General features: G+C 41.8%; 2 protein-coding genes across 4 annotated transcripts in view; one reads left to right on the forward strand and one right to left on the reverse strand.

Moving 5' to 3' along the window:
* Positions 1 to 9,956, reverse strand: part of LOC117413274 (angiopoietin-2-like) — a 15,604-nt gene extending 5,648 nt beyond the window's left edge. The window contains exons 1-5 of the mRNA XM_058997323.1: positions 9,035 to 9,956; positions 5,437 to 5,592; positions 3,745 to 3,866; positions 2,745 to 2,977; positions 1,658 to 1,782 (exon numbers count right to left, since the gene is read on the reverse strand). Of these exons, the coding sequence (XP_058853306.1) occupies positions 1,658 to 1,782; positions 2,745 to 2,977; positions 3,745 to 3,866; positions 5,437 to 5,592; positions 9,035 to 9,358 (960 nt within the window). The 5' untranslated portion in view covers positions 9,359 to 9,956. The remainder of the gene's footprint in view (positions 1 to 1,657; positions 1,783 to 2,744; positions 2,978 to 3,744; positions 3,867 to 5,436; positions 5,593 to 9,034) is intronic.
* On the forward strand, positions 9,344 to 25,175 carry LOC117413275 (trafficking protein particle complex subunit 3). Of its 3 annotated transcripts, XM_034022212.3 has the most exons (6): positions 20,554 to 20,749; positions 21,595 to 21,642; positions 22,227 to 22,324; positions 22,694 to 22,793; positions 23,326 to 23,508; positions 24,031 to 25,175. In XM_034022212.3, exons 1-6 carry the CDS (start codon positions 20,708 to 20,710, stop codon positions 24,148 to 24,150), a joined length of 591 nt encoding a protein of 196 aa, XP_033878103.3. In that variant the 5' UTR covers positions 20,554 to 20,707; the 3' UTR covers positions 24,151 to 25,175. The 3 variants fall into 3 exon arrangements, with proteins under 3 accessions (XP_033878105.1, XP_033878103.3, XP_033878104.3); XM_034022214.3 differs by lacking the exons at positions 20,554 to 20,749; positions 21,595 to 21,642 and adding an exon at positions 9,344 to 9,363; XM_034022213.3 differs by lacking the exon at positions 21,595 to 21,642 and having other exon boundaries at positions 20,556 to 20,749.
* The last annotated feature ends 1,261 nt before the right edge of the window (positions 25,176 to 26,436 follow it).

Here is a 26,436-nt window from a genome sequence, read left to right on the forward strand (position 1 = left end):
CCCGTTTGTTATTATGAAAGTGTGTTGAAACTGCCCCTTCATTTAAGTTATACATTATATCTGTGTATTATGCGAAACTTCTTTTTTAATTTAAGAGTTCATTGAGAATTTAAAGCAGGTGTAATTACGGATTATAACATGTTTTATTGAGCTTACTAAATGTAACAAGTCATGCCTTTTCATTACAGAACAGGGGGAAATAAGACCCAGAGTGTATTTGAACCCTTGAAATTGAAAGGGACGCAAGACCCAGGTCAATATACCCCCCTAGTGTTATTACCATAAAACCAATGGCCTGGCAGGTTTGGAAACTTGCACTAAGACCGCACCAGTAATCCTATTGAAATATTTAAGACTGAGCTTTTTGAATTCCCTCCCCGTATTTTTTTTTTTTTGCTGTCACTGACCTTGGTTATCAGAGGGTGTGCATGACAATGAAACCTGAACCATACCGAATTAGGGGCTACTCAAGATTATGTCTAAACAAACACAAATAAAACAAGCTTCTGCATTAGGTTGTTAGCACCCTATAGAACTAAGACCTAGTAATGAAATGGGTAGAAGAATGTTTATTATGGTCATCATTTTTGATAAACAACAGCAACGCCAGTTGACATTTGTTGACTTTTTTGTCAACAATTTGCAGATAGTCTTGACTGCGTCAATGTCACAAAAACGGTGGGAAAATATCGATAAAACGTTATGAGAATCTACAGTGAAAGCACAGAGAAGTATTTGGAAGCGTAGTCAAAACTTGATTACAAACATATATAAGCATCGTCAGCAAGGAAACACGTGGCAATGGCAGCAGGAATTTAAAGTGAAAAATAAGGGCTCCGTTTTCTTACAGGGAGGTAAAGGAACACTTTATTTCTTAGCACGGTGTTGAAACTTTTTTTTTTACATTTCTGAAAAGGTTTGTCACCTTATTTCAAAACAAAATTATAAAGCCCAGGAGGCTGGACCCAGGAATCCTTTAATTAATTTGGTCAGTTATGGTCAGTATTCCAAGAAGGGGGATTAATTTCCCAGCCCTCAGCCCGGATGGATATACAGTAAACTAAACATGCCGACAGGGGCCAGCTGCATCTGCTCAGCATAATTACACCAATTCATCATATATACTTTCAGCACAGCTTGGAATAGATAACGAACAAATCAAGGAAAAACATTCATCATAAACTTAGAGCCTAGACCCACTTAGTAAAGGAGTCAGCAATGCTGCTTTGAGAGCAAAAAGACAAACCAACCACAATATACCAATAAGTATAGACTTATATTGGAGGCAGTGGGACACAATGGCAATATCTATTTGACTATAGATAACGAACAAATCAAGGAAAAACATTCATCATAAACTTAGAGCCTAGACCCACTTAGTAAAGGAGTCAGCAATGCTGCTTTGAGAGCAAAAAGACAAACCAACCACAATATACCAATAAGTATAGACTTATATTGGAGGCAGTGGGACACAATGGCAATATCTATTTGACTAAACCTGTGATGTAAGAGGGCATTTCTTGTTACTCTTGAGTGCTGAGTGATCTCAGAGGGCTCTAGTCATTTGACCATTCACTGCTAGGCAATACCATTATGTGTTTGTCCTTATAATAACTGCAAGCTGAAGTGGGACCATCCAAACAGTGCCGTTGCTTACCTTGACCGTTTCTGTGGAGTTCAGGTAATGCAGTGTATAGATTCCGCTGGTCGTGAGCCCGGACTTGTAAACCTCAGCGCAGTCTTTAAACCTGAGCACTTCCTCCTTGGGCGGCATGGAGATCTCTACAGGGAACAAGGAGCGCTTAACTGCTGGATGGGATCGGAAGTGACCAATCAGTTGACAGATGCGCTGGGCAGAAAGAAGTATGCAGTGCAGAGCAATTGCACTTGACATGCAGCTGCAGAACACCAAAGGCTTGTCTTGTCTCTTATATGGAACTCTACCAGGACAGAAATGCAGCGGCATCATGAAAATCTACAGGCATTGCAAGAATGTCATGGCTTCGATGAACCTGAAAATCCCAGTGATGCAAGACACATGTTTGTCAGACAGACATGCTACAACAGCACCTCTGCATGGTCAACCGTACCCTCTTCACCATGGTCTCCTGTTGCTACCTGCTCAGTTGTCCTGCTGTTCTGGGCAACACTTATTCTCCTGTATATTGTCCATGAACTGGACAAGCCAAGCGACTTTTGAACCACTGCTCTAAATATAAGAATGCACTTGCTGATCCCATGTTTAGCAAAGGCTATGTTTAGACCTGCAAACAACAGCACTGATTGTCTTCATGGCTTACTTTCCATGTGGTTTTCATTAGAGCAAAGCCGGGGAGGATTTAGAGGGAGGAATGAACGGCTAACTGCAGTGAGAGAAAGGTTTTTTATTTGCTCTAATGGTCATAAATACTGACTGTTGATTGCTGTGGTTTCCATGGGATCAAGATATAATGAAACTGGTCTGCTCCTTTACACTATCAAAAACTATTTAATAAATTAATGTTTATTGTATTACTATATACCTTACATCTTCATCCCTACACAAATCCATGTCTGTATGTCTGTATGTCCTGACTTTGGAGTGACTGCTTTCTCAAGACTTAATTCACTTTCTCTCCCTCTCCCCTCCTTTATTCCTTCCCTCGTCTCTTTCTCAGATCTTCCCCTCCCTCTGCCGTGTCCCTCCCCTCCTCTCTCACCCCTCTCCCCCATTCCCCTCCCCTGTATCTCTCAGCAGTACTGACCGTTGCACTGATTGATCATGCTGAGCAGCTGGTGCACGGTGTCCATGAGGGCAGCCTGTTGTTTCTGCAGCAGGGTGCTGTTGGAGGTGGCACTGCCCAGCTCCCTCTCCAGTTCTGTGATGAAGCTGCTCTGTCGTGCCACCAGGTCCTGCAGCTGCAGCTTCTCTGCCTTGAGCCCCTGCAACTCCTGGCTGTGGCGCTCTTCCATCGCCACAAACCGCTGCTCCAGGAAACTGAGAGAGAGAGAGAGAGAGAGAGAGAGAGAGAGAGAGAGAGAGAGAGAGAGAGAGAGAGAGAGAGAGAGAGGATGATATGGGGCAAGAAGGGCAGAGCAAAGGATGAAGATACTTCTCCTCAAAACGTTTGTTTAAAGTAAAGTTCAAGGTATAATGTAAGAGCCACTCAAGCTTTTGGTGCGAGCTTAATTAGACACGTCATAAGCTTTTTGCACAGGTAACTTGTCATGCTGGCAGTACGCATAAAGACACTGATTAATGACGAAATGCTTGTAAGTTTATTTTAGCACATGGGATAGTGGTATAGCAAGCAATGGGACCGGGAGTGGTCTGCTGCTTAAGGCACTGGAGAAGGAATCCTGATTAATCAACCCGAGATAAGAAAATCACCAAAGCTGGCAAGAAAGAATTGCATCTGCAGGTAAAATACTTAATCACAGTCTATTATTATTGCATTATTATTTATTTCTTTGACAGATGTCCATTGTAGGCCGTTGCATTGACAGCCTGTAGAAGGTTTAGCAGCACCTTGTTTTGTTTTATTAGGAGATTTGTGTCGTCTAATTTTATAATATGAATAATGACTGCGAAGAGGTTATATATTGGAACAATCTTCTTTACAGACTGAACTTGTTACTAACTGTAGTCCATTAACGCTATTCCTAAATGTGCTGAGGTGTATTCTGAGCTTGTGAAATTCATTAGAGTGAAAACTGAAACTGAATGAAAGTGTCCCGCTTGTCTGATCCCCAGCCCCTCCGTACCCGTTCTTGTCATGAAGCCGTGTGATCTCCTGGGTCTGCAGCAGGACCTGTTTCTCCAGCTTATTCGTGGACAGGGAGTTCTCTAACAGCTGGATCTCCAGCCTGGAGGTCTGATTGAGCATCTGGAGAACCAGAAACATGGTTAGAAACTCACACCGGTGCCTGGGTTTCAGAACCACCTTCATTGAAGCACATTATTGAAATGATCAGAAGCTCTGGGTATGAGGAGTCAGGCCTATTTAACAGGGTTAATTCCCTATAGCTGCAGAAGAAACTGCAAACTCAGGTGAAGCTTATTCATGCTGTGATAAGTGTCGTCAGTTCACAGCACATTTAACAGAGGCCTGATTGCTCAGATTTCAATGATGCACCAAAACAGGGGGAGTTATGAAACCCAGAAGGACAAGCTTGAGTTTCTATCCCTGCAGCAACATAAGAGTCTGCATACCTGCATGGGCAGACAGAGACTGCTATGCCCATAGCTCTTCTGTATGACCTGTCTCAATGCATCCTGCATACCTGCATGGACAGACAGAGACTGCTATGCCCATAGCTCTTCTGTATGACCTGTCTCAATGCATCCTGCATACCTGCATGGGCAGACAGAGACTGCTATGCCCATAGCTCTTCTGTATGACCTGTCTCAATGCATCCTGCATACCTGCATGGGCAGACAGAGACTGCTATGCCCATAGCTCTTCTGTATGACCTGTCTCAATGCATCCTGCATACCTGCATGGGCAGACAGAGACTGCTATGCCCATAGCTCTTCTGTATGACCTGTCTCAATGCATCCTGCATACCTGCATGGACAGACAGAGACTGCTATGCCCATAGCTCTTCTGTATGACCTGTCTCAATGCATCCTGCATACCTGCATGGACAGACAGAGACTGCTATGCCCATAGCTCTTCTGTATGACCTGTCTCAATGCATCCTGCATACCTGCATGGACAGACAGAGACTGCTATGCCCATAGCTCTTCTGTATGACCTGTCTCAATGCATCCTGTCCAGGTCTGGTCCACAATTTCACCCATAGTAATAATCTCTGTACCATTTCAATCAATTCCAATTCGAGGTTATATCGTGAAAACCACGGCCGACGTCCCACTCTGTTGCTATTGTTATCACAAGCCTTGTTTGGAGATCTACGCTGCTTTCACAGCTAAACTAATATTTGAAACAACGAGAGCTTAATGTGCAAATATTTAGACAGGATTGGCTACCTGTATACAATGGACGAGTGTCAAAAGGGAAACAGTCACAGTTGTTCTGAAACAACAGTTGCTAAGTTGTTTAGGTGCAGCAGTTATGTTTGCTGGCTACACTTGCGTTAGAGACTGGGAGAAATCTATTAGAACAGTGAGGTTTAAGCTTTTATAAGTTGTGGAACAAGTAGAAAAAACAGTGAGTTTACACTTAAAACATTGCATGGAAAAGGGGGAAGCACAGGGACATGAGATTCAATGCAATGTGAAGACAAATACATCATCTTGGTTCAGCATAGAAAATATCTATTAATCTCTCCCATCATAAAATCAACATGGTATAGCCAAGTTCAAAGGTAACGCTTTATTAGGTACTATATATATATATATATATATATATATGACAAAACATTCAATAACGTGTTCCTAATGGTTTCTAAGTGTAACCCCTCCTTCTCCGTGCAGTAAGCGTGCTGCCTTGCCTGCATCTCCACGTCAGTGAGTTTGCGTGTTTGCTCCGTGGTCTGGCTCAGCAGATTGGTTCCGATCTCCAGCATGGCAGCGGTCTGGTTGTGGGCGGCAGTGCGTTGCATCTCCACCATCTCCAGTTTCACACTGTCCTGGATGTAGTTCTCCAGCTGCCATGGAAAAAAAAAAAAAACACATTTTAAAATAAAATTCCTTTCGCTGGAGGAATTCAAACAACATATATGGCACTCGTACTGTGCATTTCCCTGACTGAATGCTGCTGTCACTCGATCGAACTTTCCAGAGACAGTCATTTAAAGGATTTTGACACTGTTAAGGAATCTCGACTGGAATTCTGATTGGATAGCAGAATAGAACAGGGAAATCGCACAGGTCGTAAGGATGGTCATGGAACCTAGACAAGAAAGCTTTAGCTCTGTTCATCACAATTTTAAACATGAAGGCAACACACTAGCCTTAGAAAATATGCTAAAGTTTTAGAGCAGGGAGAACAACACATTTTATGTCTATGACTGGAATGGCTGTCTCGTCTTTTCCCAAAACCAAATCAAAACACTTACTGAGATTACTTTTTTATCTTTGTATTCATCCGACCTCGTAGAAATGAGTGTGGGATTAGATGCATTTGACTGCAGTTGAGCAGAGAAAGCATTATTAGATTGTGATCTCATAATCCAAATTATAAGCACATGTTATTTACATACAAACACAGAAATACATCTGAACCCTGTTTTCTGATCAAACTTTACTAACATTTGGGATTAAGAATTTTACAGTTGGGTGTTTGGGCCCTGCAACTACACACTAACGCTTTCGTTATGTTTTACAGCAGCGTTCCTATAATGATATGGCAATAACTTTCAGAAACTTAGTCTCAACAGAATAAAGCAAACAGAAGTTTATACAACTGTTGTGTAGTATAGTATTTATATATTTTTTTTATGAGATTAAACAAGTTTATAGTTTTAAAAACACCTTGGGGAATTGTGCTAGAGGATTGCATTATTGAACACAACAATGCCTGAAGGAGAGCATTACTCCAAACTCACAGAAAATGAGTTTAAAATGACGTCAGCTGGTCTCTTCGGGAGTGTAAGACTTGTCAGAATACAGCGTCACTGTCATGATAGAAAGTGTGGACTCACAGCTCTCCCCTCCACAAACTGAGATACGGCTAGGATGGGAAACGTGCAGCCTGTATCTTGCAGAGGCAGCTGTTAGCATTGCAGGAACCTATCGTCAAAATATTATCAGCATGCCACTAGACAACACGAATCCATGCTTGTTGAGTCCATGCTTCAGTTTTATTTTTACAACGCTGACATCGACGGCAGCTTGGAACTGACTTTTCACAAATGTGAAAGCTGAAGCCTGGGTGTTAAATATAATTGAAATGAGGAACTAAGATGAACAAAAGTAACTTTGTGTTTCTGTGCCCTGCAATAGGAGGCTGTGTGGTCCAGTGGTTAAAGAAAAGGGCTTGTAACCAGGAGGTCCCTGGTTCAAATCCCACCTCAGCCACTGACTCATTGTGTGACCCTGAGCAAGTCACTTAACCTCCTTGTGCTCCGTCTTTCGGGTGTGACGTAGTTGTAAGTGACTCTGCAGCTGATGCACAGTTCACACACCCTAGCCTCTGTAAGTCGCCTTGGATAAAGGCGTCTGCTAAATAAACAAATAATAATAATAATATGCTGTATATAGGAGAGATTTCTAAGTCTATTATAGATAGATAGAGTTTTTTTTCCCACAACTCGATTGCCATACTTAACATCACCCCTCGAAGGTAATATAGTCTGACAAAAACCAAGAACATTAATTGTGATTTGTTAAGGTGTTATGTTGCCCATTCCTCTGTGATTACCGGCCAAAGAGAAATGCAGAGGAATCATTAATAATACACAAAGTGCACGCAGGCCAAGCGTACAGTACTCTGAGCTGCACCTTGCAGCAGAAGAATCTTGTTGAGCGTTTTGTAGCTCAACACATTCCTTATGATTTGCTGAGCACCCGTTCCTTTGCACTGGAGCCTCTGCTTTCACTCAGTCAAAATGAGCAGGGGAGCTGTAAGTAATAACAATTCTGGAGTGTGTGTGTGTGAGGGTGTTTATTTGCATGTCTGTGTATTGATCTGACAGCTTCCGTAGCACACTGTCAAAACAGATCAGCGCTACAGTCTGATAACGATGACAAGCAGCTCATGGTAATGTCTGTAGTTATATATTTAGCTGAGCTGGACTGCCTGCAAACTCACTCGTGTACTTAATCCAATTTAGGAAATGACACCTTGCGCTGACGAAGGCATGAAGCGTCTGTCTACTGAGATTCTTACAGAGATCCGGATTAAACTAAAGAAACTTCGGCCAAGTAGGTTTCGATAAAGTGTGTTGAAGCATTATCCTGCCGCAATGTAGTCGTGGAGGAAAAGCCAGTGAGGAAAGGGTTAAAAGCCAGTGAGTTAGTTAGCAGTGTCTGTGCTGGAGCTTTGATACAGATTTCCCCTGGCTTAATAATTAGAACACTCTGTCTCTTTCTTGCAAAAATGCACCCTAATTCCCTCAGCATCCCCAGGAAGAAAAAACAAACAAAACTGAATCGAAATAAGAAAACAGTAGGGTTTATAATCAAGGCTCCGCACAGTAAACACGGGCCGGCTTTCCAGACAAATACAAAATGCCAAAGTGATTGAATGCCAGGGCTTTGGTTAAAGTGGAGAAGACAACCCACAGAGCCAGTCTTGCAGCATGCGCAGGAATGTGCAGCGCTTCAAAGCGAGGCTGTTTCCTGCCCGGGTAGAGACACATTATATCAGCTGCTAGGTGCTGAAAGCCTTTCACACCCTGCATCAGAAGGAAATAATTAGGTCTTTACTTTTGGACAGAGTGACGTATTGTATAAGCTGCCAATGTTGTGTTAGTCCTCGAAAGGTAAAGTAAGATGCTGTTTGAGACCTTACCGCAAACAGGCTTTCCAAGATACTCAGCGCATGTGGGTACTGTACATGCATGTGGGTTGCAGATGCAGGAAAGACATCAATACCTTATCTGGAATAATCAATCTGCTGCCTGAATGAAGACAAGCTCCACACTGATTACCCTGAAGACCCGCCCCTCCCCGACTTGCCAAGTGTGTGAGCGTGTGCTGCAGGAGCAGCGGATGATTAAAATCAGGAGAACAAACATGTGCTTGAGAGTTCCTGACATTCTGTTATTGTAACATGACTTAACAGGTTATTGCTTTGCCAAGTTACCCTAAGTACCGCAGCTTGAGACAGCATGTTCTTCGGCGATGGCTTCAGTTCATGTGCACAGTTCTATTAAACCGGTTTGGTCTAATAGAGGCTCGGAATCTGCTTTAATGAGATAAACACGTCTGTTTTATGTGTATGGGCAGAACCGGGAGGGTCATCTCTTGGACTCAGTGTCACTAAACTGCAATCCCACATGTATAGCTACAACTAACTATCTCATTGGAATAAAGACCTGAACGAGAATGGACCTCAATGCCGAGAGTATAACATCACAATCACACTCTGCATCACACCTCCTCAACCATACCGCTGCTTTGAAAAAGAGAAACCGCGCCCCCTACCTTCAGCAGCCACTCTGTGTTGTTCTCCATCACACCCTCCAGCTCCTCCAGCCGCTTGGCTGTCCAGTGCTGCTCCGCTGCAGGGGGCGAGGGGGAATCTCTCTGCAGGGAGTTGGAGACATGGAAATCCGGAGCGGGGCGGCAGTGCTCCACTTCGGGCAGGAGGAAGGTGTAGCTGCAGGGCCCGTGCTGGAGGCGGTGGTGATGCCGTCTTTCTGAGCGTGTAGCGGGCGCCGCCACCGCCGGTGCTGACGAGCCAATCACAGCCAGGAACACCACAGCAAACCGGCCAATCAGGACCGAGATCAGAAGCCGTGCCATCATGCAAGGTGACAGAACTCTTTCTCTCTCTCTCTCGCGCTCTCTTTATATAGATATAGAAACAAAAAAAAATCCAACTGCCGCACTTTCTGGAAGATGATTCCCTCTTCTCCTAGCAAGACGCTCTGTTAAGCTTCTGCCTGAATCTGTTTCTATTTCCCAAAGTTCTTTAGCTCTTGTTCTAGCGCTGTGCTGACATGTGTTTTATGACAGCTTGCTGCAGAGAGGCTGCCAAGAATTTTGTTATGCGGCTGGACTGAGGGGATAAGGAACTGGATTGCTTCCTATCCCTCCTATAGCTAGGGCCCACGTTGCTTTTGCAGGAAGCAATGCCCCCCTCCTCTTTTTATTTTCTTTTAATAAACTGCTCTAAAGTCGCCCCTGTGCCTCTCTCTGTCCCTGAAGTTCTGTGTAGTGAATCTGACTGTGACTGGGTACTGTAAATGCCTGGGCTGTCTTAAGTGCTGAGTCAATCTGCAACTTCCCCTTTCCCTCTTCTTCTGGTTTAAAGAAGAAAGCCACAAAAATGCAAAGAGAGATCCGTGCAATGGCTCACACTCTGGAGCTTTCCTGCCTTCCCCCCTCTATCGCAGAGGCTTCAGGACTGCTTCTGTCTACTTGCTCCAGCTCTGTACTCTGTGGCTGAGTTCAGCTCTTAGCTCCTAGATTGTAACGGAATCAAGAGGCCAGGCCCATTCAGAACTGGAATTCAACATTTCTGTGTTCCAAGCATTGCTCCCGCTCTTTGAAGCGTGCACAAAGATAACACAGTGCTGACATTATCTGGAACATTTGACTCCACAGTGTCTCGTGTAGTTTTACTTGGGGAGTCATGAGTGAGTCTTTGAGGGTTTTGAAGATAAGACCAGCATCAAGATCATGTTAATACATTTGCAGCCACAGTAGCTCAGCTGTGTTATTTAGGGTGGCATAAGAAGTATTTCACACCCCAGACCAAAATAAGGGACAGGGATCGGTGGAAGTCTAATATTTCAAGTGGCGGTGTGTAAAAAAAGAAAGATGTACAAAAAAAAAAAATATTAGGGCTGAGTTAAAGCCAGATCTAATCAACAAGTGAGTGCACCTTAATTTTTTTATGTATTTATTTATTTATTATTAATTTTTTTAAAGGCAATAAAATAAATTTCAAAACACTGGCTAATAATGCTTTATGAATTGACACTACAGTAGCTCCTAAAAAAAAAAAAAGGCAATGTATTTGTTTATTGTGAAGTGTAATCATGTTTCTCTACTAAATAAATAGCCAATTTTTTCCAATTTTATGTAATGACAAAAATGGAGCTCTACCTCAGTTCCAAGGCCACCAGCTCTTTTCCTTGTTGTCATAAATAGAAACCCTTTGCCCTTGCACACAGAAACTGAATGCATTAGACCTGTCCTACCTTTAGGCAGGTCCTCTCATCTATAGTTCTACACTTTATCTTTCTACCAGTGTTTCAACTACACAGATGAACATTCTCTGCGGGTAAAACCATACAACCAAGCAACTGTACAGGACTTTGACCAGAGAGCTGTGTTCTATGGAGGGAATCCCACAACAGATAGAGATATATATACTTAGATCACTAGACACATACCACAGTTATGAAGATTAAATACCCACAGCTCCTGACTGCTGCTGTCTGCAGCCTGCATTGCTCTCTGGACCCTCAAGAGCACTGCTTTCCCACACAGCACTGCTGCCACAGACAGCGACACACAGCCTCAGATAATGAGAAGCTCTGCTGGAGTCCTTGGCTTGGAATGGGCCCGGGGGACTAAGGGGTTAAAAAATACAACAAATCAGAACAAGATTATTGGGGAAAAGGGGGGGTAGGGGGACTGGGATAAGTCACACAGTCTCGTGTGACCTCACTAGAGGGGGCTGTGGCACTCATAGCCCCTCTCTAGTGGCTGGCAAGAGTCATTGCAGGAAGTGCCTGCTATGAAATACACCATCTATGATATGTATTTTAAGATACGGTGGGGATGGTTAAGGTACCTTTAAAACACAATGGTGAAATTAATATAAAGATTTGGTAACTAGTTTAAGGTTCTGTTATCAACAAACCATAATGCATCAATGTATATTAATTATGTTATAATAGGTTTTTGTAACATTATCACTCATTACGTTAAATATATTATTTAAAAAAATAAAAAAAAACTTTCCATTCCTTTATTAAACACACTTATAAGCTGGACGACGTACAGACTCAATTGCTCCTTGCTCTGTGGAGCCCCGTTTAGAAACGGTCTCTGAAGACTAGGAAACTGGGCAAAGGTGGTAAACAAACCATTTCATGACACCGATAAAACTAAAATAATAAACATACAATCCAAGTTCCCAAGCATCTTTGTGTTTCAACACAGTTGTGACTCTCAGACTTTTGGAATGCGGCATATTTCCTAATATTTCCTTTATTTGGCTTTTTAATATCCAATTGTGTGTGTGTGTGTGTGTGTGTGTGTGTGTGTGTGTGTGTGTGTGTGTGTGTGTTCTGTATGATTCTTTTGTTGTTACTGCTTAGATCCATATTTTGATCATTAGATTGTGGGGAAGTGAGGTGGGGAAGCATATCAGTGTTGCACAGGCTGCATGTGCACAATGTTTCAGTGTAAAGCACAATACGGTCCCTCATCTCAACTTCAGAAGCATTTGCTGGAATAGCTTGTAAAGGTGGCATATATTATCTAAGCAGTATAGAATAAACAACTTCATTAAATATGTCATAAAACACGTTTGGAATTAAATATTAGGAAGTGGACAGTATTCCTTTAAGTAAACCCTTTTAAAAGTTTACCACAGTATTACACACAGTATTACCCTGCTTTTCCCAGTCTTATACTATTTACCATAGTTTATCCTGGCTTGCCATGTTTTTTAATATTCTTTACAATGCATACCTGTGTTTTACAGTGTGTTCGCTGCGCTTGATTACACTTTGCTATGTTTTTACTATGGGAAACTTCTTTTGATAACCTGTACAGATATTTAAATCAGTTCAACAGGTTATAAAGCAACAAACATCCAAACTTCTGAACAATCAATGCATTCAATCAACACAAGGTAACATTACACAAAACAGTATGTGTGTGGCAAGCTCATAGATACTGCAGATCCCAGCCTCTATTCGCTGCCCCGCCCTTATAAACGTTTACCACAGTAAAAGCATAGCAAAGCATAATAAAGCATTGTGAAAGCATGGTAAAGCATAGTAATACACATGGTAAAGCAGGGTAAACTATGGTTAATACATGGTATTACCATGGAAAAAGCATGAGAAAAGTGCAAAAATACTGTGCAAAAATACCATGCAGAAATACCATGGTAAACTTGTATAAGGGCGGTATACAAGTAAGTCACAACACTATGAACAGCCGTGGGTGGATGTTCTCTGAGTGGGGCTGCTGCTGCTGCTGCTGTGTCTGGACCTAATCCCATTAGATTTAGACCTATACAGAAGAATGCAGAGGAGTTGCGTTTGAGGGGAAAAATACAATGGCTCAGCTTCCTGAGAAACAGCTGTACTTTTTCTCTGTCCTGCTCCGGCATGCCAGAGCTTTCCTGTGCCTGACACATTCAGAGGGGAGTGCTGTGCAGACAGCTGCCAGGAAAAGCATGCTCTGGATGAAGACTCCGCGTCCAGAACACAACCCTCCACACAGTGACTGCCCTGCCCTCCCTGGGTCAGGGTATCAAGGGCTCCCAGATCCCGGACTCACCAAGCCCTCCCTGCATATGGAATGTGTAATTACATTGTAGTAACCGGTTACTGGTTCATGCTCTTGCATGGAACATGCCATTTCTATGTAACTGCACACTTATAGTAGTTACTATGTAAGTGCCAAAGCCATTAAATTGTTATTACAATGTCATTACAGTGTTGTAATACCAGCAATGGTATTTGGATAGTCCCTTCTCCTTCCAACTAAAATCCAGGTAACTCTATAAATTCATATTGCAGTGTCAGGCATCAGCACCCTGTGGTAATCTTCCTCTCTCTGGCCACCTCAAGCCCACTTTCATATCAATTCCTGCAGTCCAGAATGTTCTGAAAATGCTGTGTGTTGACTTCCCACTGGCAGAATGACACCACGTGTATAATGTTTTCCATTCGACCATGTGGTTTATGGCAACATGTTCTGTAAAGACTTTAATTAGAAACAGAGGTTTGTAGCTTTAATGTTGTGTGACCCAGCTTCTCAGAATCACAATGTAACCTACCCTGTCTTTAAAAAAAAGAAGTGATTGCCTATGGTACGGATTACATTGTACTTTGATTGTAAAATCTCCTTGATGAAGCATGAAGAGATGTGGGAAACACAAAAAATAAATACACAGCAAAGGCTTGACAAAGCCATTTTAACAGGGGTCACTCGTGTATACATAACACAACAGCTCTTGTAATACCACTGTAACGGGTTAAATCAATGGGAAATGATTTTATCCTCATGTGGATATGGGCTGACAAGCACAGCTTTGACTTCGCTGATAAAGCAAATTGAAAGTCAAAGCTCTCTGGGGTGTTTCTGCTCTGAGCTGGTGGCAGCACTGTCCCTGTCAGCGGTAACCATTAGCAATATGCTTCTTTTCAAATGCACCCCATAATGATCTCAACTACACCAGCATCCTTTCCAATGTGCTCCTACTCACAGACCGCTGCTCCTCAACTAGAAGCAGCGCTGTGCAAAAGAACTAACGATCTGAAAAAGATTAAATAAATCACCAAAGTGTTTATATGCACACTGTGTGCGTTCCTCCTTAATAAATACATACCAGTTGCATCTAATATATATATATATATTTACTCCAGTCTTTAGAGGTAAAACACTTGTTCATTTTACAAAACTAGAACCAGCAACTGTGTTATATATGCTCTTAAGCACTCTCGGCACGTTTTGCTTTTTTTCATTTTGTAATGTTAACAAGATGTATTCTTTCAAAAAGCAGGAAATGAATTCAAGGCTTTGAAAATAGAGCCCCTAAACTGATATGCTGTGCCTAAACTCACACGGTCTGGATATTGTGTAAGAGAACAAACCACTGGTAATTACCCAGTGATTACAAAGTTATCACATTGTAAAATCATACCCTGTAATCTCAAGCCTCATAGACAGGCTTCCTTCAATGTCTTACTTTAACAATAACATCATAAAAACGGGACATTAGTGAATAGAAAAATGTTGTGGAGAGTTTTTGCTATTGGTTGTGCCAAACTGTCCGGTTAGCAAGCTCCAGACCTCCAGATTAGTTTGCCAGGAGCTCTCAGTGTGACCTGGGAAGAGATTACCTTCTAATCATGTTATTGGAACAACAGGCTCCCTCCTTCAGGAGAGCTGAGCTGGGGGAGGAGGGGTGTGAAAGACTGACAAACGCGCTGTTCTGATTGACAAAATGTCTCATTTATATTCTAACAATTCCCGTTTCGCAGCAGAGAGACATATTGAGTTACACAGACTTGACACTTTTACATTTTGTTTCCAAGATGAGAACAGTGTTGGAAAATAATATTGCAGAACCCTAGGGAAAGACCTGGGATATCAGTATTGTTTATTTTTTTCAATAAACCCAGCAACACATTCACATGTGTTAGCCAATGCAAACATGAACAGTGACATAACAACATTGTAACCATGCCACAGCATTGGTCCATCATGCTTATGGCTGTTGTATGATAAAACATGAACTGCTATAAAGGTGTCAAAGGAAGGCCATTCCACTCCACGTTTAACAGGAAGAATGATATCATGATCTACTTCAGGGTCTGGATGGAGGTTTAATTGGTTCATTTAAACAATTAAGAACAGGAACAAACTCATTGAGACCGAGGCCTCATTTTCAAGAGTGTCCTGGCAAGATAACCAGCAACAGACAGCAGTAATTTCACTTCTAGGATCAGAAACAATCACACTTGCAGAATTCTTGGAACCTACTCATTAAAATAATCTGAGTCATCGTTCTAAATTTAACTGATACATTTGGGTTATTAATCTTTGGTTTTTCTTTTCCCAGTTGTTGTTACAACAATTACAATTCTCAAATGGATTTGAAACAGCCAGCTTTAACCTTCTTAGGCACTGGCGTCGTTGACTACATTACACAATTAGAAAGCGGGAGAGGAGAAGTGTAATAGGTTTTGGTTTGATTAATTAAAAAAGACTTGTTAATCCTGTACTGCCAATGGCCCCTAGTCACAGCAATCAGCCTCTCTAACTGAGTTAATCGCTAGCATAGTCACTGACTTCATTCCCACTTGTTCAGCGCTCTGTGTGGTTGTTTTTTTTTTTTTTAACGAGGTTGCTGAGAAAGCAGATTGCGTTAGATATAAATGCCTTTTATTATTTCATTTGAAGATGACAGGCGATGCTCCTTTGCCAAAGAAAACCCGTTTTTCTTTTTGTTTGTTTTCTTTTGTCTAAACCGCCGCGTGTAATAATCCGATACAGTGCTCACTCACTCACACACACACATCAATTGTTTTGGGGTTTTTTTTCCTCTCTCTCTCCTAAATACGACAGTAAGCATTTCTTTTGAACAGAGTTCAGACTCGTTCTGGCTTGGCTGATTTGATATTGTTTGAGTTGATGATGTTCAGCCACTGTGTTCACATAGTTGTACACATCATGCTTTGATCCTGTATGTTTAACTGTCTGTTCCCGCTACTCTCATAAGAATATAAATTCAATGTACTGTACTGTACAATGCTTATCAGAAAAGGTTAGTGGTACACTGTAGCCTTTATGGAGATCAGCATATCACTTTTAAGTATTGCCTGCAAGAGGTAATGGCCACTGTTTCAATCCTAACATGTAATATCTTCGGTCCTCGTTCACTTAGCAAGTCCATCTGTCCTTTATTAAAAGTTTCCCACAGTATTTTTGCACTATATTTTTGCAGTTTTACTATGGTTATTACACTATGCATTTACTATAGTTTACCCTGGTTTATCAAGCCTATTAACATGCTTTACCATACCTCGTTACACTTTGAAATGCTTCCCTATGCTTCACCATGCTTTCATTGTGCTTTATTGCACTTGGCTATGCTTTTACTATTATGGTACACTTTTATAAGATGTGTCTTTTATGACTTTCAGACTGATGATTCGACTTAATTAATTATATTCCATATCCTACTGTTCATCAAACTGGCAAACTCAGTTAACCTGCAGATCAATGTAGTCCAATATCCTGAGGACTCTCCCTGTGTGTGAACAGAACACGGGAGTCTATGTTGGAGGGCCTGAAGGTGGCTCAAGAGATTGCTAGCGGTGCTTTCAGATGCCTTGCATCACTCAGACCAATGCATAACCCATACACTATATTTAAAAAACAACTACTGTAAGTGCAGCCAAAGTTTCTCAGATGTCCAGGGGAAAGTGTCTAGAACAACAGGACCACAGTAACATCTCCCGGTGAGACCATTACTGTTCAGTTAGATTCCTTTTAAACGAATATACATTAAAAAAAAAAAGAAAAATCTCTGGCTGCCTCCTTTGAGTATTGTTATTTCGTTCATGCTTCCTGAGGCCTGACAAATTTCTTAATCTCCTCCAGATTTCTGAGTTACTTTAATTAGCCGTCTGTATGGTACATGCTTAGGCAGCAGCCTGGTGATTTCCACAGTAAAAATGAATGAAGCAGAGGCGCGGCACTACCAACTTCAGGCCCACAATTCCAGCGTAGGAAGCAGAGGTGCCCAAGTGTCAAGACTGTGTTACCAATACAACCCCTGATTGGTAACATGATCAAATAAACCATCGTCAAAGGGATTCCACTTCTACTTATAACACAACAGCTCCCAAGGGTCTACTTCACCACACCTTTAAAAATACCATTTAGAAAGCTGTGTGAGCTGCAATACCTAAACCAGGGGCCACATGCCAGTCTGTAAAACTGTGCCTTTGCAGAAAAGAGGCACATCCCAAAAATAGCCTGTTGCATGGTAGCAGAGGAATGCTGCAAACTGTGTTAAACTCCTGTCAGAAAAACAAAAAACAAAAAAAACCCTTTTGAGGGCGAATGGGGAACAAAAACAACCACCGAAAAACAAAAGATACTCAACTACATATTTCACTATGGCTACTGTCCCCCAAAGGTCCAGTTTATCAAAATATAAGTCAAACAGCGGCTGACCTCTCCCAGCTGCGTGTGATGTACTGTCCTGCAGGGACCCCTGTTTTATGCTTTTGACAGCATTTTCTGTTACTGTGGGAATGCATGGAGGCTGATCCACACACCTGTTTAACTGTAGCATCAGAGGACCGGCTGTCGTGCTGTCTGAGGGGAGGGGGTGTGGGGTCAGCTGTGTAATGATCAAGCAGATAGAATGATGGCAGCCAAGTGTGCATGTGCGTGAGCGTGAGCATGCGTGTGCATGTGTGTGTGTGTGCATGTGGATACCTAAGCTAAAGAAAAAACATTTCATATGCAGGGCAGCAGTGTGGAGTAGTGGTTAGGGCTCTGGACTCTTGACCGGAGGGTCGTGGGTTCAATCCCCGATGGGGGACACTGCTGCTGTACCCTTGAGCAAGGTACTTTACCTAGATTGCTCCAGTAAAAACCCAACTGTATAAATTGGAAATTGTATGTAAAAAATAATGTGATATCTGTATAATGTGATATATTGTAACAATTGTAAGTCGCCCTGGATAAGGGTGTCTGCTAAGAAATAAATAATAATAATATGCATCTTGAAACAAGACCATTGCACAGGGGGTAAGCAATGTTTAAAGAGGTTTCAAATGTATTTCAATTCACCTTTCCTTTGCTTTTGCACTTTAAGAGATTCTGAGTTCCGGTGATCCAATATAGAGTTCATATCATTTTTCACAATCTGAAGAATCAGCCGGTACCAACAGCCTTGCTCATTCCATTCAAGTCGTGTGACAATGTAACCCGTTCACCTACGTCAGCCCCCACCTCTCTGTCTTACATTGAGTAGGTAGGGACTGGCTGAGCTGAAAAGACACATTGTCACATGATTTGAGCAGAATGAAGATAGTTCATGCCCGGCAGCTAGGATTCTGCAGACAAGCTCACAAGTCTGGGAGCTCTAGTCATAACCCTGAACTACTCCGAAGGATTGCCTTCACTGTACAGTCTTACTGGCTATGTAATAACGCAATCCCAATGGCATCTGAAGGTACTTTACTTTGCAATGTCCTGTGGTCTCAAGACATTTTTTTTGTGTGTGTGTGGTGACAGAACGATTAAGGGGGACCCTTAAAAGATTCCAGCGCGTTTCTTAGTAATGTCAATACTCTTCTATGTTTGCACGAAGAAGTTTGTAAAAATGTAAACCCCATCCTGTATGACAGAACTGTTTGTGTCTAAAAACCCAGCAAGAATGGGTTTGCTGTGCTACAAGAAAGCATGAAAAACACACAACAATGAAAACAAACTAAAAGCACTCCTTGTTTTTTGTTTGTTTTTTTCAGTTACTGTAAATGTTTAGGGGGGTTAGCCCCACACACTGTCACGCACACATCCACTGTACATGTGGCATTCCGAGAAGTGATGCAGCTGCTGGTGTCATGCATGTGTGAAAACATTGCCATAAAATCAGATTTTAAGGTTGCATGCAAACGTAACCGTTGAAATCAAAGTTACATTTCTAGCCAGAGTTGGGATGTGTGTGTGTGTAATGTAAGCAAGATCAGCCAAAGTATCTTGATATCAGTAAGCTTATTATTATTATTATTATTATTATTATTATTATTATTATTAATAGCCTCTTGCTTACATTACAGGCAACTAGACCTTAACAAAGCACCTTAACAAAGATCAAAATACACACTGAACACAGTACCTGATTCACTGCAATACAAAAAAACCTCTTAGCATGAATTTAAATAGAACAAAGCGGTGAGGCACAGCAAGTTCTGTACAAACCCCAGAATGCTCACCCACGTGCACCTTGACTGTCCGGCTAGTTCTGCAGTATTAAAGCGTTTTAAAACTTTGCACTGGGAGTGGAAGTGCTTGAGTCAGACTCACTGAGATCTGGATTTAACACAGCGCTATTGTGATGAGCAGAGGTAGGACTGAATTGTTTACTTGCACAGGCGAGAAAGGCATTTTTAAATGAATTAGCCCTTGCGTGACTCAGGGTACATTCATGCTGAGGGTTAGTGGAGCCACTCACTGCCCTCCAGTCCCCCTTCAGTTATTGCAGTTAAAAATAGGTCAAGTATAATTAATTAGGAAAAGCCTGGTTATGTATAGCACAGTCTGCACGTCCTCTGTGACTGTAAGAGACACCTGTGAGTTTCAGGGCAGCTTGACTCCACCGTGCTAAATCCACAAGGTGACACTTTCCTGGCACCAGAACGGCGCTATTGCTGTGATTAATATTAGTGGCACATCTTTCTCGTCTGGCCCTGTAACTTGTGAAAACCATAGTGCCATCTACTGGATGCAGTGAGAATTACACAAACAATGTCAACGGCACTGAAGATGAATATATAGGTAAATAAATGCAATTAAAAAAAACACTAAATTACGGTACTCACTACCTTTTATCGTGTTGATAATTCCTATTGCTACAGCGAAGACACGGGTACAGTTGGATATGTGTTTACCTTTTTATTATCCTTCTAACTGTTTACAGTAGTACATTTGACGCTCAGAGAGGTGTGTGAACTATGCATCAGCTGCAGAGTCACTTACAATTACATCTCACCCGAAAGACGGAGCACAAGGAGGTTAAGTGACGCTCAGGGTCACACAATGCGTCAGTGACTGAGGTGGGATTTGAACCGGGGACCTCCTGGTTACAAGCCCTGCTCTTTAACCACTGGACCACACAGCCTCCTATGATAGATATACCATGCTTTACACGTTTACAGTGTTGTTTTGAATGCACAAATTCCCGAGTTTAGCTTGCAATATAAACTTATTTAGTATGGCACAACTGACTATATGTCTATATTACACACTAACTACAACCGTCTACTGTATTAATCTGTACAAACATGTCGTCATGTAACGTTAAAAAAAAGTCTTTAAATAAAACCTCGCAGCCAGAATACCTGCAGCATCACCACCTATCCTTTGTAGACTTCCATGAAACTACAGTTCCCAGCTCACAATACTTCAGAATCAAGCTCTTCTGGTACCTGTAGTTCGTTTTTTCCTTCTATTCCCACGCAAGACTACAACTCCCATGACACTTTGCGCACAACCGCCTTTCCTGTTCCTGCAAGGAAACCGGACCAACCGACTGACAGGTGATACCATAGTGAGGTCTGTTTGTGTCCCAACAAGGCTTCTAGTTTACAAAAAAAAAAAAAGGTACATAAATAAATAAATAAAAGGTAAAATAGCATCGCCGAAACTCAAGCCAGGATGTCGAGGCAGGGTAACCGAGGTACAGAGGGCAAGAAAATGGTAAACATCTAGCAATACTCAATGTTATTGTATTAAAATGATACTTCTGTGTGGGGGAGCTAGACGGGGCAGACTGTGAATCCATCGAAACAGCAGGTTTTATAATGCATGTGGGTCGTTGTTATGAATGCTGATTTCACCAAAGAAACGACGTTACATGTCAGAAAGCCAACTTGTAATTGCGGGTGCCTCTCTGTATTTTCTTTCAAATATTTCAGCGGGGTAATCCTAGTGGTGTTTGTAGGCCAGGGTTGTTTATAAGGTAGCAGTTGTCACAGTATGATACAAATGGAAAATAAATACATCACATACCACCACACTGTCAGTTTGCTAGCATCGCTGGCATTTATGTTTCGTCTGGTGGTGTCCGACAAGCTCGACCTGTTTTTATTTCGTCAGTCGTGGCTGGTTTATTCCGTTGGGTTGTATGTGTATTTTCATGCTGCGTTTATAATATTATAATCGAACTTCATTAACTGGTGACCTTTATTTTATTTATTTGTAACGATGTAAAACAGCAACAACAATAATCCTGACCCGTAAACACACTGTCCTGGATTGTACTGCATTTAAAGATCATCTGGATTTTGAAATACTCTGTGTTGCAGGACTGGAAAATAATCTAAGACTCCCATTGCAGACCAGGTTGAGCCATTCCAGGTTTTCACTGTAACTTGGTCCGTCCTGCATGATTTTTTTTGCAGTGAAGCCTGTGATGCCTCAGACTGCTATGCGATGGGAGTCTCTTGTGCTGTGTGCTCTGTGTATGTCATGTCGCTACACTGATCTGATGTTTGTCTCTCTTCTTTCTCTTGCCTGCCTCCCGCCCACTTCTCATTGCCTAGCTTTGGTATCTGCCATTTATTTCACCTTCTGCATCTATGCATCTCATGGTAGGTTTGCACATTTGTCTGGTTCATGACAAGGCGTTAACTGATCTCCAGATTCCCTCATTCCTCCTCTACCCCTCCCTCCCCGCTGTGCTGACGTTTACAAATCAATTAAAAGCTTAAACTGACGGAGAATCGAATATGCCTTGAAGACAGACAATTTCTATAATTCTGTATACCGTGTGGAAGTTCTAAGATCTGAGATGAATTGATCGTTCACGTGCTCGAATTAATCGATTTTTGGAAAACTTCAAGATTAAAGTCTCTATTTCGTCTAGATTTGATTTTTGTTGTTGTTGTTTTATGGAAAATATAAGCCTGCTTGATTTACAGCCAGTGTAATTTGGTTTCTCAAAATTCCCAGAAACAGTATTTCGCATTCATTCCTGGTAAAAATAATTTCGAAATACGATTTTCCGTGAAACTTTTACTTGCTCTACCTGTGGTCCAAAAGGTGTCGTTGGATAAAAAATCTATTTTCCAATAAGGAATGGAGCCCTAAATAATGGAAATCGGATATCTGTAACTAACCATGACTACACAATCTGATATGCACTGAATTTGTATTTATTAATTTGTTTTTCAAGAATTCTGAGCTGTTTACCCTTACTTACGGAGCGCTGGTCACGCAGCTGTGCAAGGACTATGAAAACGATGAAGAAGTCAATAAACAGCTGGACAAGATGTGAGTTTACTTGATCTTTTAATATGCCTTGCAACACAGCACTGACCTACAGAAATAGGTGAATGACTCTCCTTAGAAAGCTAGATCTTTTCGTTCTCTGTACTGTGGAAGTTTGCTAGTATTTGAACATTCCCAATGTCAGGGATGCAGGTGTCACACTTACAGTTTTAGCTGTATCTTGAGAACAACTCAACTCCTCCTAGTTGTGATGACAGAACAGGCATATGCGGTTGAGCGTACCGGTCATGACAACTTCAGTTCTGTGCTCTGATTGGTTAGGCTACTGCAGGCTATGGGTTTGTTCTTGTAGAGCACATTCTGAGCACAAAATGCACAACAAACTGCGAACTAATGAAGTGTTCTTCTCAGGGGATACAACATGGGCGTGCGGTTAATAGAAGACTTTTTGGCACGGTCGAGTGTTGGAAGGTGTCATGATTTTCGGGAGACGGCTGACGTTATTGCAAAGGTACCACCGGTTCAGCGATGAACGTCAATCATTTTAACAAAATGCTGAAAATCATCCAAAGCCATAAGCACAGTTAGAAAGTAAATGAACAAACGAATAAAACGTGTATCAAAGTGATCTTAGTTACACCTTTTTTATATATATATATAAAATATAGAAGTTGGGGTAGGGAAGGAAATAAGACTCCTATTGCATTGCTGGTTTTAATATGTGCTTGATTAGCCCCAGTGCATAGGTAACAAGCTCAGGTGTGTCTGATTTAAACCCATAGTAAAACCAGGAATGGATCAAACTGCTATGCGGATGGAGTCTTAGTTCCAACCTTGTTGTGAAAAATCTTGTCTACTGGTCGAATCTCTTTGAGTTTTTATTATTCCAATGATATGATTGGAAGTGTTTGAGGTTCAGAGAGTATTGATGAACGGCTTTGCTCTTTTCTAAGATCGATCAGATGTTATGGAGTACCTGCTGTTGTATCGGTAATGTATTGATTATGATTAATAGCTCTCCCCGCTTCTTTGTGACTGATCAGGTGGCGTTCAAGATGTACCTGGGCATCACCCCGAGTGTGACCAACTGGAGCCCTGCAGGGGACGAGTTCTCCCTCATACTGGAGAGTAACCCCCTGGTGGACTTCGTGGAGCTGCCGGACAACCACAATGGCCTGATCTACTCCAACCTGCTGTGCGGGGTTCTGCGAGGAGCGCTGGAGATGGTGAGGGGAGGGGAGGGGACGGGACGGGGGGCACTTCATTCAGTTGGCTTTTTTTTTTTGCGTGTTCACCTTCCCTCGAACCTCTGTATCCATTGCATGTGATCATTCATCATCATTGTGATCAACAAACGTAGGAACCCTTCGAAACGTTCACCACCGTGTTTCTGCATGTCTTTGTTGCAGTTTTACCATGCTGTGCATTTGCCATAGTTTACCCTGGTTTGCCATCATTAATGTGCTTTTCCATGCCTTGCTAATCTTTACATGCCTTGCCTATGCTTTATCATGCTTTCACTATGCTTTGCTATGCATTTACTAGGGTGCACTTTTATAAGGGAAACACTTCCACAAGTGTGTTTGGTCCACTTGGTCAATAATGACCATGTGCAATAATGACTGTCCAGGCATGGGCTGATCGGCTCGCTTCTGAGTAATTTAAAGCATTAGGTGCAAGTGTATGTGATGTAGGTCATGGGATGGGTTGCGCACACCCTGTTGACGACTGTGGTCCTGTTGCTCCAGGTGCAGATGGCTGTGGATGTGAAGTTTGCTCAGGACACGTTGAGAGGAGACAACGTGACGGAGATCCGGATGAAATTCATCAAGCGCATAGAGGAGAACATCCCTGTCGGGGACGAGTGATGTGGAGGAGAGAGGAGGGAGAGGGGCTGGTCTGTGAGAGCGGAAAGCTGAGCTGGATATAATAGGGATGGCCAGACACAGCCCTCAGGACCATTCTACTGCAGGCTATTGATTCAACCCAGCCCTCACCAGAGTGCTTTTAAAATGTTTTATTATTGTTATTTCAAAAAATGAATACAGAGCTTGCAACGTGCACTGCCCTGCATGCAGCACTCGAGATTTCTACCTACAGTTAAGTATATTCTTTAAATGATCAGAAGCTAGGAGTTTGATGTTAAATAAATTCCCCTCTCATAGCTGTGTAAACAGTTTCTATTAGTAAACCTGCAGACTTACTCATGCTGTGATAAGTGCAGGCGGTTCAGAGCAGATTTACCAGGGGCCCGGTTGCTTAAACTCCTGGGACCTGGTCATTTAAATAATATACTTAAACAAGGGAAGTTCTGAAACTGACTCATAAGTTTGTAAAAGAAAAAAAAAAAAGAGCTGCAGAAAAGTGTATTCAGGAGTCTGTTTTATGGTGCTGGTTGGAACAAAGTCCTGGACTGGAATAGTCTTCGGGGTTGGACTTTGGCCATCCCTGGACAAGGGGATTTTTTTTGTGTGTGTGTGTTTTTAACTTCTATCCTGTGATATTTTTGGGAAACTGTGGTGCCCGTACATTTCTTATTATTTGAATATTGATTATTCCATCAAGACGTGGACAAAGCTTGTCAAACTGTGAGCTACACAGAACTAGTACCGGGAGGTAAATGGTTAACAAGCCGGAAAAGTGGTGTCCCTTTTTTTTCCCTCCCATTTTTGTTATTCAGCACAACAGTCAAGTTGAGCTAAAACAGTTAGCACGCCCCCTTGTGGAAAGCGACGGGAGTACACACATCATTCCAGGGTTTGTTTTTCATGTATTTAGTTCCATTTCTGATTTTGTTTAATTTCTTTTCTCTTCTGTGGGAAAACAAAAAAGTGTACAGAACTAACCAAGAGTTTAACTTATTCCATGAAATAAACACTTTTTGTTTCCTTTTTTTTTTGTTCTTAACTGACTCTGTACCCTTTTTTTATTAAATGTATCCTCCTTTATTCATTCTGCAGTGGTAGTAAGTTGATGACATATGCAGACTTATTTTACCCTCTGAAGCTGTGTTTTGCAATTCCACCATGCACTGTACAAAATAGTGTCCGTCCTACAGTGCTAATTTTAAGTTTCTTGGGGACTGGGGTGAAAAAGGGTTTGTAATATTCAGAATATATTGTAGTTCCCAATCTGGACTGGGACGGCTGTGAAATATCCCAGTGTGTTACAGTCAGCACTCGGATATCCGTTACCCAGATACACGTCAGTCGCATTTTTATATATGCAACAAATGAATGCACTTACCCGTCACATGCGATTTTCAACTCTGTCATCACTTTTCTGATACAAAGCCCATCTCTTCAGTTACAACTTATTTGAATATCCGTCACAGCCCGTGTTTAAAAAAAATCATCTCTCTAATGTCAAATCAGTCTGTTTTAATTGCTCAGTTACACAGCGCTTGTGTGGGGACATTTTAAAATACTGCTGCAATACGTACCAGATTTAAAAGTATGTACTGTATTACAGTTAATGCACCATCTCTTTTGGCAAGTGATATTTTCAGAATCGTAATGTTCTGAATTAAAATACTTCTGTTGAAAACATAGCACTGTACCAACAAAACCAATACAGTGCATCTAGATGGAAGCCTACTTAAAACACAGTCCTTTCAGCTATGTATTTTTGATATTGTATCTTTTTTGTGTTCCCTGAAAAACGAACAAGGGTTGAAACAGGCCACAAAGAAATAATCAAATACGTGTCACACGCGTTTAACTGTGCCTGAAGTCAAAATTTTATAGGGTCGGATATGTGACTGCTGACTGTAATGTATATTTGACCATGACGTCCCAGATCAGTGGCTTGTGGGATTATAGGACCCTTCCAGTATTTAGCAGTGAATCTCTCTGTAACACTGAGGGAAGTGTACAGTAGTGCTATTCAAACAGTATGATGCTGACTCAACCCTTGCATTGAATTATATAACCAGAGTACACTGAATCCTTTCTTTAATTTTTAAATACCGTCTTCTTTGTTGCAGCGAGAAGGGGAAAAGGATTAAACTCCTAATCCAAATCATAGAAAATAGCGAGGGCTAATCTTCCTGGAGCAATGCAGTTAAAATGAATACAAGAATGCTTCTAGTGAACGAGGAGGTATTTGGTGTACGTTAGTTTGGTAGCTGTTCCATACACAATACAACCTTGAGA

Source organism: Acipenser ruthenus, chromosome 23, assembly GCF_902713425.1.
Source record: "Acipenser ruthenus chromosome 23, fAciRut3.2 maternal haplotype, whole genome shotgun sequence".
NCBI lineage: Eukaryota > Metazoa > Chordata > Actinopteri > Acipenseriformes > Acipenseridae > Acipenser > Acipenser ruthenus.

Excerpts from the sequence above, each read along its gene's own strand:
- LOC117413275 (XM_034022212.3), top strand. The coding sequence starts at position 20,708 with ATGTCGAGGCAGGGTAACCGAGGTACAGAGGGCAAGAAAATG. Across the intron at positions 21,643-22,226 it reads CTGCATCTATGCATCTCATG|AATTCTGAGCTGTTTACCCT; the intron begins GTAGGTTTGCAC and ends TTGTTTTTCAAG. Across the intron at positions 22,794-23,325 it reads CGGCTGACGTTATTGCAAAG|GTGGCGTTCAAGATGTACCT; the intron begins GTACCACCGGTT and ends GTGACTGATCAG.